This window comes from Lissotriton helveticus, chromosome 4_1, assembly GCF_964261635.1.
Source record: "Lissotriton helveticus chromosome 4_1, aLisHel1.1, whole genome shotgun sequence".
Taxonomy (NCBI): domain Eukaryota; kingdom Metazoa; phylum Chordata; class Amphibia; order Caudata; family Salamandridae; genus Lissotriton; species Lissotriton helveticus.
This window is the reverse complement of record NC_136063.1, coordinates 69151218-69164493: the sequence shown is the minus strand read 5'-3', so window position 1 is coordinate 69164493 and position 13276 is coordinate 69151218. Positions and strand designations below refer to the sequence as shown.

Genomic DNA, 13276 nt, shown 5'->3' with positions numbered 1-13276 from the left:
GCAGCCGCAGCCGCATCTCCGAGTGGCAGCCGCAGCCGCATCTCCGAGTGGCAGCCGCAGCCGCATCTCCGAGTGGCAGCCGCAGCCGCAGCTCCGAGTGGCAGCCGCAGCTCCGAGTGGCAGCCGCAGCTCCGAGTGGCAGCCGCAGCAGCATCTCCGAGTGGCAGCCGCAGCAGCATCTCCGAGTGGCAGCCGCAGCAGCATCTCCGAGTGGCAGCCGCATCTCCGAGTGGCAGCCGCAGCAGCATCTCCGAGTGGCAGCCGCATCTCCGAGTGGCAGCCGCAGCAGCATCTCCGAGTGGCAGCCGCAGCACCTCCGAGAGGCAGCCGCAGCATCTCCGAGAGGCAGCCGCAGCATCTCTGAGAGTCAGCCGCAGCATCTCTGAGAGTCAGCCGCAGCATCTCTGAGAGTCAGCCGCAGCATCTCTGAGTGGCAGCAGTAGCATCTCTGAGTGGCAGCAGTAGCATCTCTGAGTGGCAGCAGTAGCATCTCTGAGTGGCAGCAGTAGCATCTCTGAGTGGCAGAACTAGCATCTCTGAGTGGCAGCACTAGCATCTCTGAGTGGCAGCACTAGCATCTCTGAGTGGCAGCGGCAGCAGAATCAGAGTGGCAGCAGAATCAGAGTGGCAGCAGAATCAGAGTGGCAGCAGAATCAGAGTGGCAGCAGAATCAGAGAGGCAGCAGAATCAGAGAGGCAGCAGAATCAGAGAGGCAGCAGAATCAGAGTGGCAGCAGAATCAGAGTGGCAGCAGAATCAGAGTGGCAGCAGAATCAGAGTGGCAGCAGAATCAGAGAGGCAGCAGAATCAGAGAGGCAGCAGAATCAGAGAGGCAGCAGATCAGAGTGGCAGCAGAATCAGAGTGGCAGCAGAATCAGAGTGACGGCAGCAGCAGAATCAGAGTGACGGCATCAGCAGAATCAGAGTGACGGCATCAGCAGAATCAGAGTGACGGCATCAGCAGAATCAGAGTGATGGCAGCAGCAGAATCAGAGAGGTGGCAGAATCAGAGAGGCGGCAGAATCAGAGAGGCGGCAGAATCAGAGTGGCAGCAGAATCAGAGTGACGGCATCAGCAGAATCAGAGTGACGGCATCAGCAGAATCAGAGTGACGGCATCAGCAGAATCAGAGTGACGGCAGCAGCAGAATCCGAGAGGCGGTAGAATCAGAGAGGCAGCAGAATCAGAGTGACAGCAGAATCAGAGTGACAGCAGAATCAGAGTGACGGCAGCAGCAGAATCAGAGTGACGGCAGCAGCGTCACATTGACGACAGCAGCGTCACAGAGACGACAGCAGCGTCCCAGGGACGACAGCAGCGTCACAGGGACGACAGCAGCGTCACAGGGACGACAGCAGCGTCACAGGGACGACAGCAGCGTCACAGGGAAGACAGCAGCGTCACAGGGACGACAGCAGCGTCACAGTGACGACAGCAGCGTCACAGTGACGACAGCAGCGTCACAGTGACGACAGCAGCGTCACAGTGACGACAGCAGCGTCACAGTGACGACAGCAGCGTCACAGTGACGACAGCAGCGTCACAGTGACGACAGTAGGACCACCAGGATTGTGATGTGGAAGATCAGAGGAGTGAAGAAGGTGTCAGAACTCACATATTCATTCACCCATCTATACATTCCTATCAGTGGCATATGTCTGTAACCTATTTGCCACTCATGTCCTAACTGTACATGCTCTGCAAGCGTTGAATTATTGTACTAGTCTGACCTGCTGAATTTGGTCTTCAGGGAATGGAAGATTGCACTTGCAGCCTTCTGCGGCCCAGAGCAGCCTCCTTTTCTACTGCCTTGTTGTCGAATTCTGCGCGGACGCAATGCTTGCACTGCTGCTGGCCGATTTGTACCTGTCCAGTGATGAGCAAAGCTTTTGCTGATGGTACCTTAGCTATACCTCTCCTCCTCTGAAGGAAGGAAGATGGCACCGTTTCTGCCCAAGCCCTACCTGTTCTGTAAAGAATGGGCGTTTCCACTGCTGTTGCCACACCTTAGGAAACAAGCATTTGCCAAGCCAATAGGTCTTGCCTATGCGAGAGTTATTGGTTTTGGCAATTTGTTTTAGACATGTTGTAGACCAGTGTGCTTGCCTTTCAGTGTAGCTAAAAGTAAGTGGGGTAGGGTATGGTAGAGTGGAGTAGTTGTAGATTGGAGTGGGAAAGATTGGGGTAGAGTGGAGTATATTGGAGCAGGCTGTGTAGATTGGGGTAGAGTGGAGTGGGCAGATTGGAGTGGGGTAGGGTAGATTGGAGTGGGGTAAATTGGGATGAAGTACATTGGAGTGGAGTAGAGTGGATCAGGGTAGACTGGAGTGTGATAGACTGGATTGGGGATGGGTAGATGGAAGTTGTGTGGTAGAGTGGAGTGGGGTAGACTGGAGTGGGGTACAGAGGGGTGGGGTACATTGAAATGGGGTAGGCCGAGTTTGGGTGGGCTGGGTTGCACTAGGGTAGATTGAGGTACAGTAGAGTGTCAGAGTGAAGTAGATTGGAGTGGAGTACGATAGACTGGAGTTACTAAAGAAAACCGGGGCAGACGTCAATAACCTGAAGAATTATCGACCTGTATCTAGGCTCCCCTTCCTGGCCAAAGTAGTGGAACAACATATGCTCAGAACACTCTTCCTGTTCTTTGAGGAACATCACACTCACGGTGCTGGATGAGCTCAGGCTTGCGGACGATAAGAAAAAGCCTTCTGCGCTGATCCTGCTGAACTGAACATCCACGTTTGACATGGTGAACCATGCTCAACTGTTGGTCCGTATTCAGAAGTTGGGAATCTCAGGGGTGGCGTATCAATGGATTTCCTCTTTCTTGAAGGACCGGACACAAAAGGTTCAGCTGGGAGCTGTGTGTCCAGTAAGGGCGCACTGTCCTGTGGAGTTCCACAGGGATCCGTGCTGTCCCCACTCAGGGCTCAAAAATTCCACTCAACCACTCGCATAGTCGAGCTAAATTTAACAAGGTCGCGCTGTTTTTAGGTCCTACTCGCCCTTTCTGGCGAGTGGGAAAACAAACCAACTTTTGTCCTCTGTCTGTTAAAACGGAGCAAATGTGACAAGATAACACGATTTAAAGGCATTTTTATTGCTCACAAAGTTAATGAGCAATAAGGATGCCTTTAAATCTTGTTATCTTGTCACATTTACTCCGCTTTCACCGACGGAGGTCAAGTAGGTTGCAGTTAGGTCGAGGACATTTTATAAGGTACTCGTCCTCCAGGACTAGTACCATTTTTTCGATTTTTCGAGCCCTGCCCACTGCTTTTTAACATCTATCTCCAGCCACTGGTGGCAGCGTTAGCACAAATGGACTGTCGAGTGTTCAACTGCACAGATGACACTCAATTGATCCTTCAGATCGGCAGCTCTCTTCAAGCACAGCCAAGTGTACAGAACATCCTAAGGTATGCAATGAAGTGGATGACCGACAAACTCACTTAAAGTAAACCCTGATAAGACTGAGGTGCTAGCCATCACCACAGGAGGCAACCCCTGGTCTAATCGCTCTTGGCCACAAGAGCTTGGTGCTACACCCACACCAGTGCCTGTCGTGAAGAGCTTAGGCATTAAGTTGGGATGCTAAGCTCACACTGTCAAACCAACTGACCACTGTGGTAGGAACTTGTATGGGCCTTCTGAGGCAACTCAGGTAACTGGTACCCCTCCTATCACTTTCAACTCTGCGCACTGTGGTGACAGCACCGACTGTTTTGTGATTGGACTACGGCAATGCACTATACATTGGGCTGCCGGACAAGCGGTTAGGTAAGCTTCAAATAGCAATGAATGACGCAACAAGATACATTTTCAAGCTCCCAAGACTTCCACATGCTACACCACTGTTGCAACAACTGCACTGGCTACCAATTAAGCAGAGGGTCATATTTAAGGGCCTATGTATTGCACACAAAGCTTTCTATGGGTTGGCACCGGATTACATCAAGGATCGCCCAAGGAGATGCGTGCTGGGACTTCACCTCCGCTCGTCCGAGGCAAGCCTGCGGTCCTGTCCTGTTCTTGGTTTGACAAAGTTACCATGGGTGGACGATATTTCTTAGGTCTGATTCCCCCAACTGTGGAATAGGTTGCCAGAGAGTTTGGGCAGGGAAGCCATTCTTCTTCCATTCAGGAAAAACTGAATACGTTTTTGTTCACACAGGCTTGGGGACAAGATGAGCTCTGATCGTGTAGGTTCTGGGATAGGTAGCTAGCTGCTGGTATGGTTCTGTAATTCTTTCATGAGCGCTAAGAGTCCGCTGGTGATTATGCACTATACAAAGGTCGCTTAATATAACATAACAGTGGGGTGGAGTAGAGGGAAGTTGAGTGTGGTAGATTGGAGTGAGGTGGAGTGGGGTAAATTGGAGTGGAATGAAGTGGGGTAGACTGAAGTGGGGTAGACTTGAGTGGAGTGGTGTAGATCTGGGTGGGCTATATTGGGATAGATTGGGGTGGAGTGGGGTAGAGTGGGGTGTGATAGGATGGAGTGGGAATTGGTAGAGGAAAGTTGAGGAGTGGGGTCGAGAGGGGTGAGGAACATTACAATGGGGTATATTGAGTTTGGGTGGACTGGGGTGCATTGGGGTAGACTGGGTGGAGTGGGGTAGAGAGGGGTGGGGTACATTGGAGTGTAGTGGAGTGGATTAGGGTAGAGTGGAGAGGGGTGGAGTGGAGAGGAGTAGAATGAAGAGGAGTGGGTAGCTTTGGATAGAATGGGTTGGGATATAGTGGCGTAGATTGCAGTGGAGTAAATTGGACTGGAGTGCGGGAGATTGCAGTAGTGTGGCGCAGATTGGGGTGGAGTGGTATAGATTGGGGTGGAGTGGTATAGATTGGGGTGGAGTGGTGTAGACTGGATCGTAGTGTAGCTGTGGCCGTTAGGCTACATCACTTGCACCTAAGCGCCTATGAATATTGGAGGTCGAAAGCACTTTTGGTGATAAGCACATGCAACAAATCTAACAATACTGCAAGGAGTAAAAGTTGATCTTGAAGAGTAGACAACTGTATAATATATATCAACACAATAAACAAATACAATATTAAGTTTGAGAGAGAAACATTCAAGTAAGCTCGAGTACTTATTCAAACCTAACACAATAGTCTGCATAGGCTTTAGAAACCTGAGATAAATATGAGGTTAACGAAGACCCAAAAATATTTATTGCTATGGCAAGAGAATTTGCTGATGTACCAACCATGTGAAATTAATGATCAAAGCAAACCCTATACTACCAAGCTTGAAAGGCATTAGAAGTATTTTCCAGTTTTTATTAATCTGTTGAACAGCAAGAACTATCAAAGTCTAATAAACAAGTGTCACAAAGGCAATGTTCCCAAACGTCAACAATACTACCCAAAAATATTCATGAAAAATGGAAAAGAAGTGTTGGTATTAAACGAACGATTAAACAGAGCTCAAATTTGGATGCAAAATGCATGTATAGATGAACAGGTAAAAAAGCACACAAAAAAAGACCACAATTCTCAAGTTTATAGGACCAACAGAAGTGTCACTATTTGTATACAATTCTGGTGTGGAGAATGAGATTCCAAGTAGCCTAATAGAAATAAAATAGACTGAATGACAGTAGCAGTGCGCAGTTTTACGTATACGGGGCCAAATTTTATTCCAAATTTCCATAGGCCAAGTAATTATACGATGCCATTCCCAATCCAATTCAATTTAATTTCAGACTTTAAACGTGAATGAGTTTCCTCCTTATGAAATCTATACACGTTGGAAGCTGTGGGCCATGTGACAGAAGCACAAAAACATCATCATTTTCACTGGGTTGGAGAGAAGAGTCAGGCAGAGAAGAAAAGGCAGTTCAATACAGAATTAGGTATAAATTGAGGTTCACAAGAGAGGAGTTTGGTAAATAAAAACAATGTGTAGCATTTTGGAATAATTGGTTACTCCAAATTAACGCATTTTTCGCCATGTAGACCTACAAATAGTTTTGCCATTTAGTTTAAGGAAATTGTTATGCCGAATAGAAGATTTACAAAAATCTCTTTTGAAAAACCCAAGGAAAATGAATCCGCTGTAAAAGGCCACATGAATGTTGACTAATATCATATGCTACAGAAGAGGGCTTCTGTGAGAAAGAGAATATTTTTTAGACATTCTATCTATGTATTGTGAAATGCAGCAAATGACGTCATCTCGAGGCCTTCAGCCTCATGTGCTCTGCTGACTTCCCACTGAACGCACAGTTCCCTCCAATCCAGGCCAGCGTTAAGATGCTTCCAGTATCTGATAACCGCATCCACCATGTTCATCAAGTCCCAAGGAAGAATGTTTATATTTGTGTAAAGCACAGCCTGTTCAGTTGTACAATCATCTGCAGGGTAGTTCTGCTTCACCGCTGCATCATCCCACATACACCCACACACTCCTAAACAGGCCCTCCCCTCTGCGTTACATTTAATCTGGATTAACCATTAGCCGTGAATCAGAAAGGCTGTCCTCGGAGACGGCCCCAGGGCCGCATACAGCCCGGAAGTGGAAAACTTGAAATGCAATAAAAAGTAACAGCGAGTCATTATTTCATTTCAGTGTCTCTTGGGTCTGCTGCATTGTACTGTGGCCTTCCGTGAATGAAGAACTCTCCACTTCACCGTGGCGTGAATTTGTTATTTTGAAGGAATTTTAGAAATAAAAGTGTTTCTTGAACTTTTGACAACGGTCCTGAAAATTATCATTTAAAAATAAATGTACTAATCCCACAAAGCTCTTGCATTTAACTTAATGTTTTAGGATCTATGCCAGTTGCTTAGTTCATATAAAATGAATTTCCATAGGTGGAATATTTTGTGTTGAGTTACGTTTCGGATGGAAACTACTCCTCTTGCAAGAATATAAGAAACTAAACCTTCATTTTCCTCTCCCAATAACGGATTATCGAACGAGTTTATTAAACATTTGACAATGTGCCCTTATTTAAAAATCTTTCATATCGCTGTATAACTCAAAAGGGGCCTGAACGCAGTGCAGGTTTTTAATGAAGACCTTTTTAGTCAGTCACTGGCCAATTTTGCAGTCTGTGTTATAAAAAGTACAAGCATTTGCAATGCAATGGGTCTTGCATTTGCGAGCGTCACAGCTATTGCCGATGTAACGACAATGTCTTTTACCCATGTGTTTTGGTTTGGAGTGGAATGATGTATGTGGTGTGGAGTGGAATTATGAGGGTTGGATTGGAATTGTTAGTTGCGGCATTGTGAAGTGTGGATTGCATTTCTGTTCTTGTTAACCCCTGACCTTCTGCCTCTAATCTCACTTCTCTCTACCCTTCCAGCTCCCCCCTTCAGCTTTACACTCTCTCATCCCACTTGCATTTCCTCTCCCTTCGCGCTCTCACTTCTATATTTCTGCGCGGCTCCTCTCATCTAACCATTTTTGACTTTTTCATTCTCTTTATCCTCGCTTCCCTCTCTCGACCTCCTACCTGCACTTTCCTATTCTATTCACTACGCCCGGTCTCGCTCTTTGCCTTCGATATTTTGTCTACATTGTCACCCACTAACTACGCCTTTTTCCAGGTAACAGCTGTTATGCTTTCATTCTCTGCCCCATTTTAATGCGTAACTATGTAGTTTGGGATGCTTCTTCAGTACCAAAATCTCAAGATACGGCGGTACTTCGGCCTCTCAGTCTCATCCAAAGGCAATATCCTCTTAGTGTTTGCAACATGCATTTGCCATCACCCCTCCACATGTGTGGCAAGCCCGGCTGCGTGCCTGGGCAGGCCTGGCCCCATGATCATCAGTGACTCATTTGTGCCTGAGCAGACTTTCCAGGAAAACCGTAAGTCGGAGCTGAAAAATATGCAGTACCTCCAATTTTTAGGTCTCGCTCAGACAGTGTCTCTTAGAGACGTTTTGTTTGCAGTCAGTGAACTTACAGCCGGCCCACTGCTTTTCATTTGTGTTCAATGTCAATTTTAAGTGCTTGCCTTTAGTTGGTCAGCGGGTGCTAGACTGCCCTCCTTTTCGTCTTTCGAACCCACCCCATACTGCATCACCCAATTACTTGCTCTTCCACAGCTCTGTTTGTGGGAGCAACTTTTTAGGGTCAAGCTTGCGTGAACAGCATGCGCTCTCGCTTGATAGACACTATTGTGTACATTAAGGGGATTCCAACTTGCCCACTGCTTACCATTCGTGTTGCTATTATTGTTTACATTGCTTTTTCTCCATCCTGTTGGCTTTTTTAGTGGTATGGACCTCACACTGAGCTCTGCAATCCACGTTGCAAATCCAAGAAGTGGCACTTGCTTTTCACAGGCCAATGCATATTTAGCTCTAGGCAAAATTACCCTTCCAGGCTTTATCACCTAGATGATTTTTGTCAGATTTCCAGCATTTTAACGCATATTTTATTAAGGACATTAGGTATGAATCTAAGATAGAGCTGTACCCTACATAAAAATTCAAACCAAAAGGTGGGAAGTCTGCTGGGAGCATGATCAAAGTCTTCCAGGGGTTTCTTTCAGGGGGACATTCTGTTTCCAAGTGATCAGCAAGCTGAAAGGATGCCATTGATTGTTGTCTAACTTTTCAATACCCTTTCTGATGTGTGCTTCCCAGTTCATGTTGCTGGTCGGGGTGAAGCCCAGGTATGAAAAGTTACTTACCTACTCCAGCTTTGAGCCACTGATGGTAAAGTCTGTCATGTCACCGTTTTTTTTTTTAGAAGACCACAGTGTTTTTCCTCTCAGCGATTACTTTCAGGTAATTTGTTGTGCAGTGTTTCTCCATGGCTGCTAACTGAGCTTGTAGCCCTTTTGCTCTCAGAGCAATAGGGATAGAACCATCGGCATAATTTTGTGCTGGCGCCTGAAAGTCCTTAATGGTGGGCAGGGAGCCTTGCAATACTTCTTCGTAGAAGCCATTTTTAGGTATTGCCTAACAGAGAGCATGTGCTGTTGCTGCAAGGGGGTACTGTATGCAGTGAAGGGCTTGAAGCTCTGCCACCAATTAGCATTGCAGGCTTGATAGTTTATCACTGTAGTTGCATCCTAATTGGCCAGCATATGTCTGACATCACTTCATTTTGCTTTCCTGCAGCACAGAGTACTAATTAGTTTAATTTGTGTACCTCCGCTACTGGTGCCGTACTTCTGCCTCTATTAAAACTATGTTTTTATCATTTCACTTCGGCATTTAAGTCACTTCTTATTGTTTAAGATCGGTGTTTAATAATTTTTTCCACGCGCATTGGCATTGCTTCACTTGCATTTTATCACTTCAGTTCGGCATTTTTTCCCCACATGCATCGGCAAACCCATTGCCAGAGCCAATAGCGCTCAAAATGCGAGACCTACTTGCTTTGCCAATGCTTGTTAGTGTTTCTATTTTACCGAAACTGATCCATTGGGAAGACCTGGCTTCTAATTGTAGTCAGCCTTGAGGGGAAAAAATACACTGGGCAACTTTCGGCCCATTTGGGAGCTAGCCTGGTCTGTGGCACAGTGGAAACTGTTGCACTGGATAAGTGAGATCTGCAAACGACAGGAAGATAGGAAAGCACAGAGAGCACGTTTGCCCTATCATGATGTGCATGCGCCATTGCAAAGGCCTCATAACGTTTGGTGTAGGTGTTGTTTTGAACATATAACCACCCCTTTCTAGGCCTCTTGACAGCTGATTGGAGGCTACACAGCCTTAGCCATATCTGCCCAAAAACATTGACAGCGCCAATAGGTCTTGCATAGTGGAAACCTATTGGTTTTGCCAATGCTTGTTACATTTCTGGTACTTTTAAACAGTTAAATGTCTTTGCCTTTGCCTCCTTCGTGTGCTATATCAGTAAGGTTCTTGCATAGCACACTACCACGTACCAAGGTTTCTTGATTCTAGAAGGAAGACACCTAGGATGCTTATTTTCATAGTCCTAAACCATAAAGATCACACATCTTTTTAACAGTTTGCAAAATGTCCTTGTTTAGTTTCCTAGTTCTAATTCCTAAGTCTGCAGTCTCCTCTCATTTCCTTTGTTCAGATGTTTGTCAATATCTTTCTTTTTGTTGTTTTTCCTTTACAGTTACACCTTCCTATTTTCCAACTCGAGTGCTCATGATGTCCTAACTCTGTAATACGTAAGATTAACAAACATTTCATGTCACCGAGGATACCATTTTGGGGTGTCAGACATCTAATTTAAATAAAGGACTGGAGACTACAGCGAGCAAAATACACTGGGGCAGTAAATGAAAATCTAGGACTGAAAATGGTATCCACATGGAGCAGTTGGTGACGCGATACAGAACGAACGTTTACACTAAACTCTAAAATGAAACACTCATTTAAACAAACAAAAAACACCACTGCCTTCTAGTACCAAACCAGGAAGCAGAAGAGGCAGCTCATGGTGCCAAGTGATAGTGACTTACAGAGTACAACTGAGCAGGAAGCGTTCTACATAAATAAAAAGTGCATTCAAAGACCAGTCCAAAGAAGAAGGCCTTACACAAATCCTAGCAGACCACGCTAGATATAACCCTGCCTGGCACGAACGCCTTGCAATGAAAGAAAACTGAAGGGTATAAAAACAGCTGTGATTTCAGGACTCACATAAATGACAGTGGTGTGACTGTGGTGGCATTGAACAGACAGTGTGGTGTGTGTACATCACTGACAACATGCCAGCATGTCACTTGCATGAAGGACGGATCATTCTAAGGGCCCGCATACGGTTCTGAATTTCCACCAAGCTTCTCACATAATCTTGGGCGAGGCCCTTTTACACTGTCGCGCCCCAAATAGACCAACACCTTACAGAGCATGCATTTTGAGGACGTTAATATCAGGCACACACTTGCACGGATAAAGGTCGTACCACTTTAGGGGCCCGCACAAGGTCCTGTATATCCATCCAGCACCCTTCATAATCTCTCGGCGATGCCGTTTGCATCATAATGCGCCAATTAGACAAAGCACGTAACTGTTGATTTTAACAATAGATTTGTATCGACCGGGGCAGACTACCGCTTTCTATTTGCCACACTAACCGGTGACACCCGCCCTGTATAAGTGAACCGATCTCATAGTCTTGGCTTTGTGTAAGTGCTGTCTCACCCCGTGCTCGCCATACAACCACTTTTGACCGCACACCTCCGGAGGCTGGTAATTTTGCCTGGAGACAAACGCTCCCACATTTTTTTATTTTTATATCGCATCATTGTATGGCATAACTTATGCTGCCTTTTTTATGCTATCGCTTTTGTATACGATTTTAAGTAATCATACAATAAAGATTCATTCATTCGTGCCAGTGGATTAAGCTTCTACCCACTTATCAGTGTTGCACTCATTCTCGGGTGCCTATATAAACGTGACAATGATGAAAAACTACAGAAAACAGACAAGAGAACGCATGGAATTAGAACGATGCAAATGTGGCGCTCAGCAAACCGATTAGACAAGGACAAGAGATGCTCTCTCCCACACCCTTATCTCAGACAACCCTCAACTCTCAAGCAGTCTGGAAAAGAAAAGTGGTCGCACAGAAATGCACCACCCCTATTGGTCCCACGATGAATGCTTAAGTCAGTTCTTCAATCTATACTGCTCTACAGAGTAGTAACTCCCTTTCCTACCAAGAAGAGATCTTGAATTACGCCTGGATGTCCACGACGGGGCCATGTGCCCAACACCCACCCTCGAGTGCAGGAAGGTGTTCAGCCTGATCCAAATACAATTCATAGAAACAGAGGGCACAAGCGAGCACTCGCTCTGCTCATCACTTGTACAGACACGGTTCATTCCACAGATCGGCGAGTCTCGCCTACGCACAGACGAGCATTCACAAAGCACAACAATAGCCACGTGGCTTACCACTGGGCCAGACCCAGCCACATCTGCCCGCAGCTGTATCCAGGAGTCGGACCAGAACTATGAACAAGCCAATCCATGCCCAAGTGATCAGTGTGGCCCCATCACCAATGATCTGTGCTGTCATGCACCCATTCTAACTTGTCACCAGTCATACATTCATCCCCAAGCTGTACGAAAAGGCACGAGTCCACCCTCAGGTAAATCAGCAGCTACAAGATCATTCACCAAAGAGGAGTCCGTCCCTCAGATATGTCGACAGTCAGGGGGTTACTCCCACCAGCCGTGAGCGCCCCTCTCCTATCAGCTAACACAAGAAAGCGTGGCTGTCACTTCTAGGCGCTACGAGCTGCCAGATTCTTTCAAGTGAAAGATCCCATAAGACCTCGCGCCACCGTTGTCATGGAGACAGCATACACCACTCACATGTCCCAGTCATAACAGCCCGGGGGCTCTTGGCACTTACCGGCCACCGCAGCTCCATGCTCGGGAAGCGAGGGCAGGCTGCAGCGGTGTCCTGGGGGCCGCCCCCTCTGGGTGGGTGGGTATGTGTGCAGGCCCTCTCTCAGCAGTCCTCTCTCAGGAGCCCTCTACCTCGCCCTTCTCCTGCTCCTCTCCATCACCTCCCCTCCCAGCTGCCTCTGGACTTTCCTCCCTGCGGCCCAGCCCACACCCCTGAGCCCTCCCCTCTCTGCTACCAGCCGCTCCCCTTCTAAAGTACTCCCTGTGGGCCCTCTCTGGCCAGTGGCCCTTCCTCCTTCCCACCCTGTCTCTTCCACTGGGCCCCTCTGGCCCCTCTCCCTCTTCTACTGGGGCCCTCTGGTCTCCCCCACATTAACTGGGACTCTCTGGCTTGTCTCCCCTCTTCCACTGGGGCCCCTCTTTCTCTGGGGCCCTCAAGCCTCTCCTCCTCTTCTACTGGGGCCCTCTGCCCCCCACACTTTAAGTGGGACTCTCTGGCTTGCCTCCCCCCTTTCCACTGGGGCCCCTCTTTTTCTGGGGCGCTCAAGCCTCCCCTCTCTTCTACTGGGGCCCTCTGACCTCCCTCCACTCTTCCACTGGGGCCCCTCTTTCTCTGGGGCCCTCAAGCCTCCCCTCCTCTTCCACTGGTGCCTCTCTGCCTTCCACTGGTGCCCTTCGGCCTCCCCGGGTCTCTCCTGCTGAGTCTGGCCCCGGGTACCCCTGGGGTTCCCCGCTCTCCCTGTCAGCCCCTCCTACCCTCTGTTGATACTACCGCCCTCTACTACTTCCGCAGCTCGAACAACGCCCCCTCACCGCCCATTGGTCAATACATTTTTTTTTACTCACAGATGTGCCCTCGAGGCAGCGTACGCCCTGATTGGCTAAAAGCCTGCTTGCGCCAATTGGCTGCCGCTGATGGTGCGAGTAGCCTCGCGCACAGTCCAGCCTCCTTTGAT

General features: G+C 47.7%; 1 protein-coding gene across 2 annotated transcripts in view; it reads right to left on the bottom strand.

Moving 5' to 3' along the window:
- Nucleotides 1-13120, bottom strand: part of ADCK5 (aarF domain containing kinase 5) — a 276003-nt gene extending 262883 nt beyond the window's left edge. Inside the window, exon 1 of one of the 2 annotated variants that reach the window (XM_078686440.1) lies at nt 12325-13120. In XM_078686440.1, coding sequence (XP_078542566.1) covers nt 12325-12342 — 18 coding nt within the window. In that variant the 5' untranslated portion in view covers nt 12343-13120. The remainder of the gene's footprint in view (nt 1-12324) is intronic. The other variant, XM_078686441.1, reaches the window with a different exon arrangement.
- Nucleotides 13121-13276: the final 156 nt, after the last annotated feature.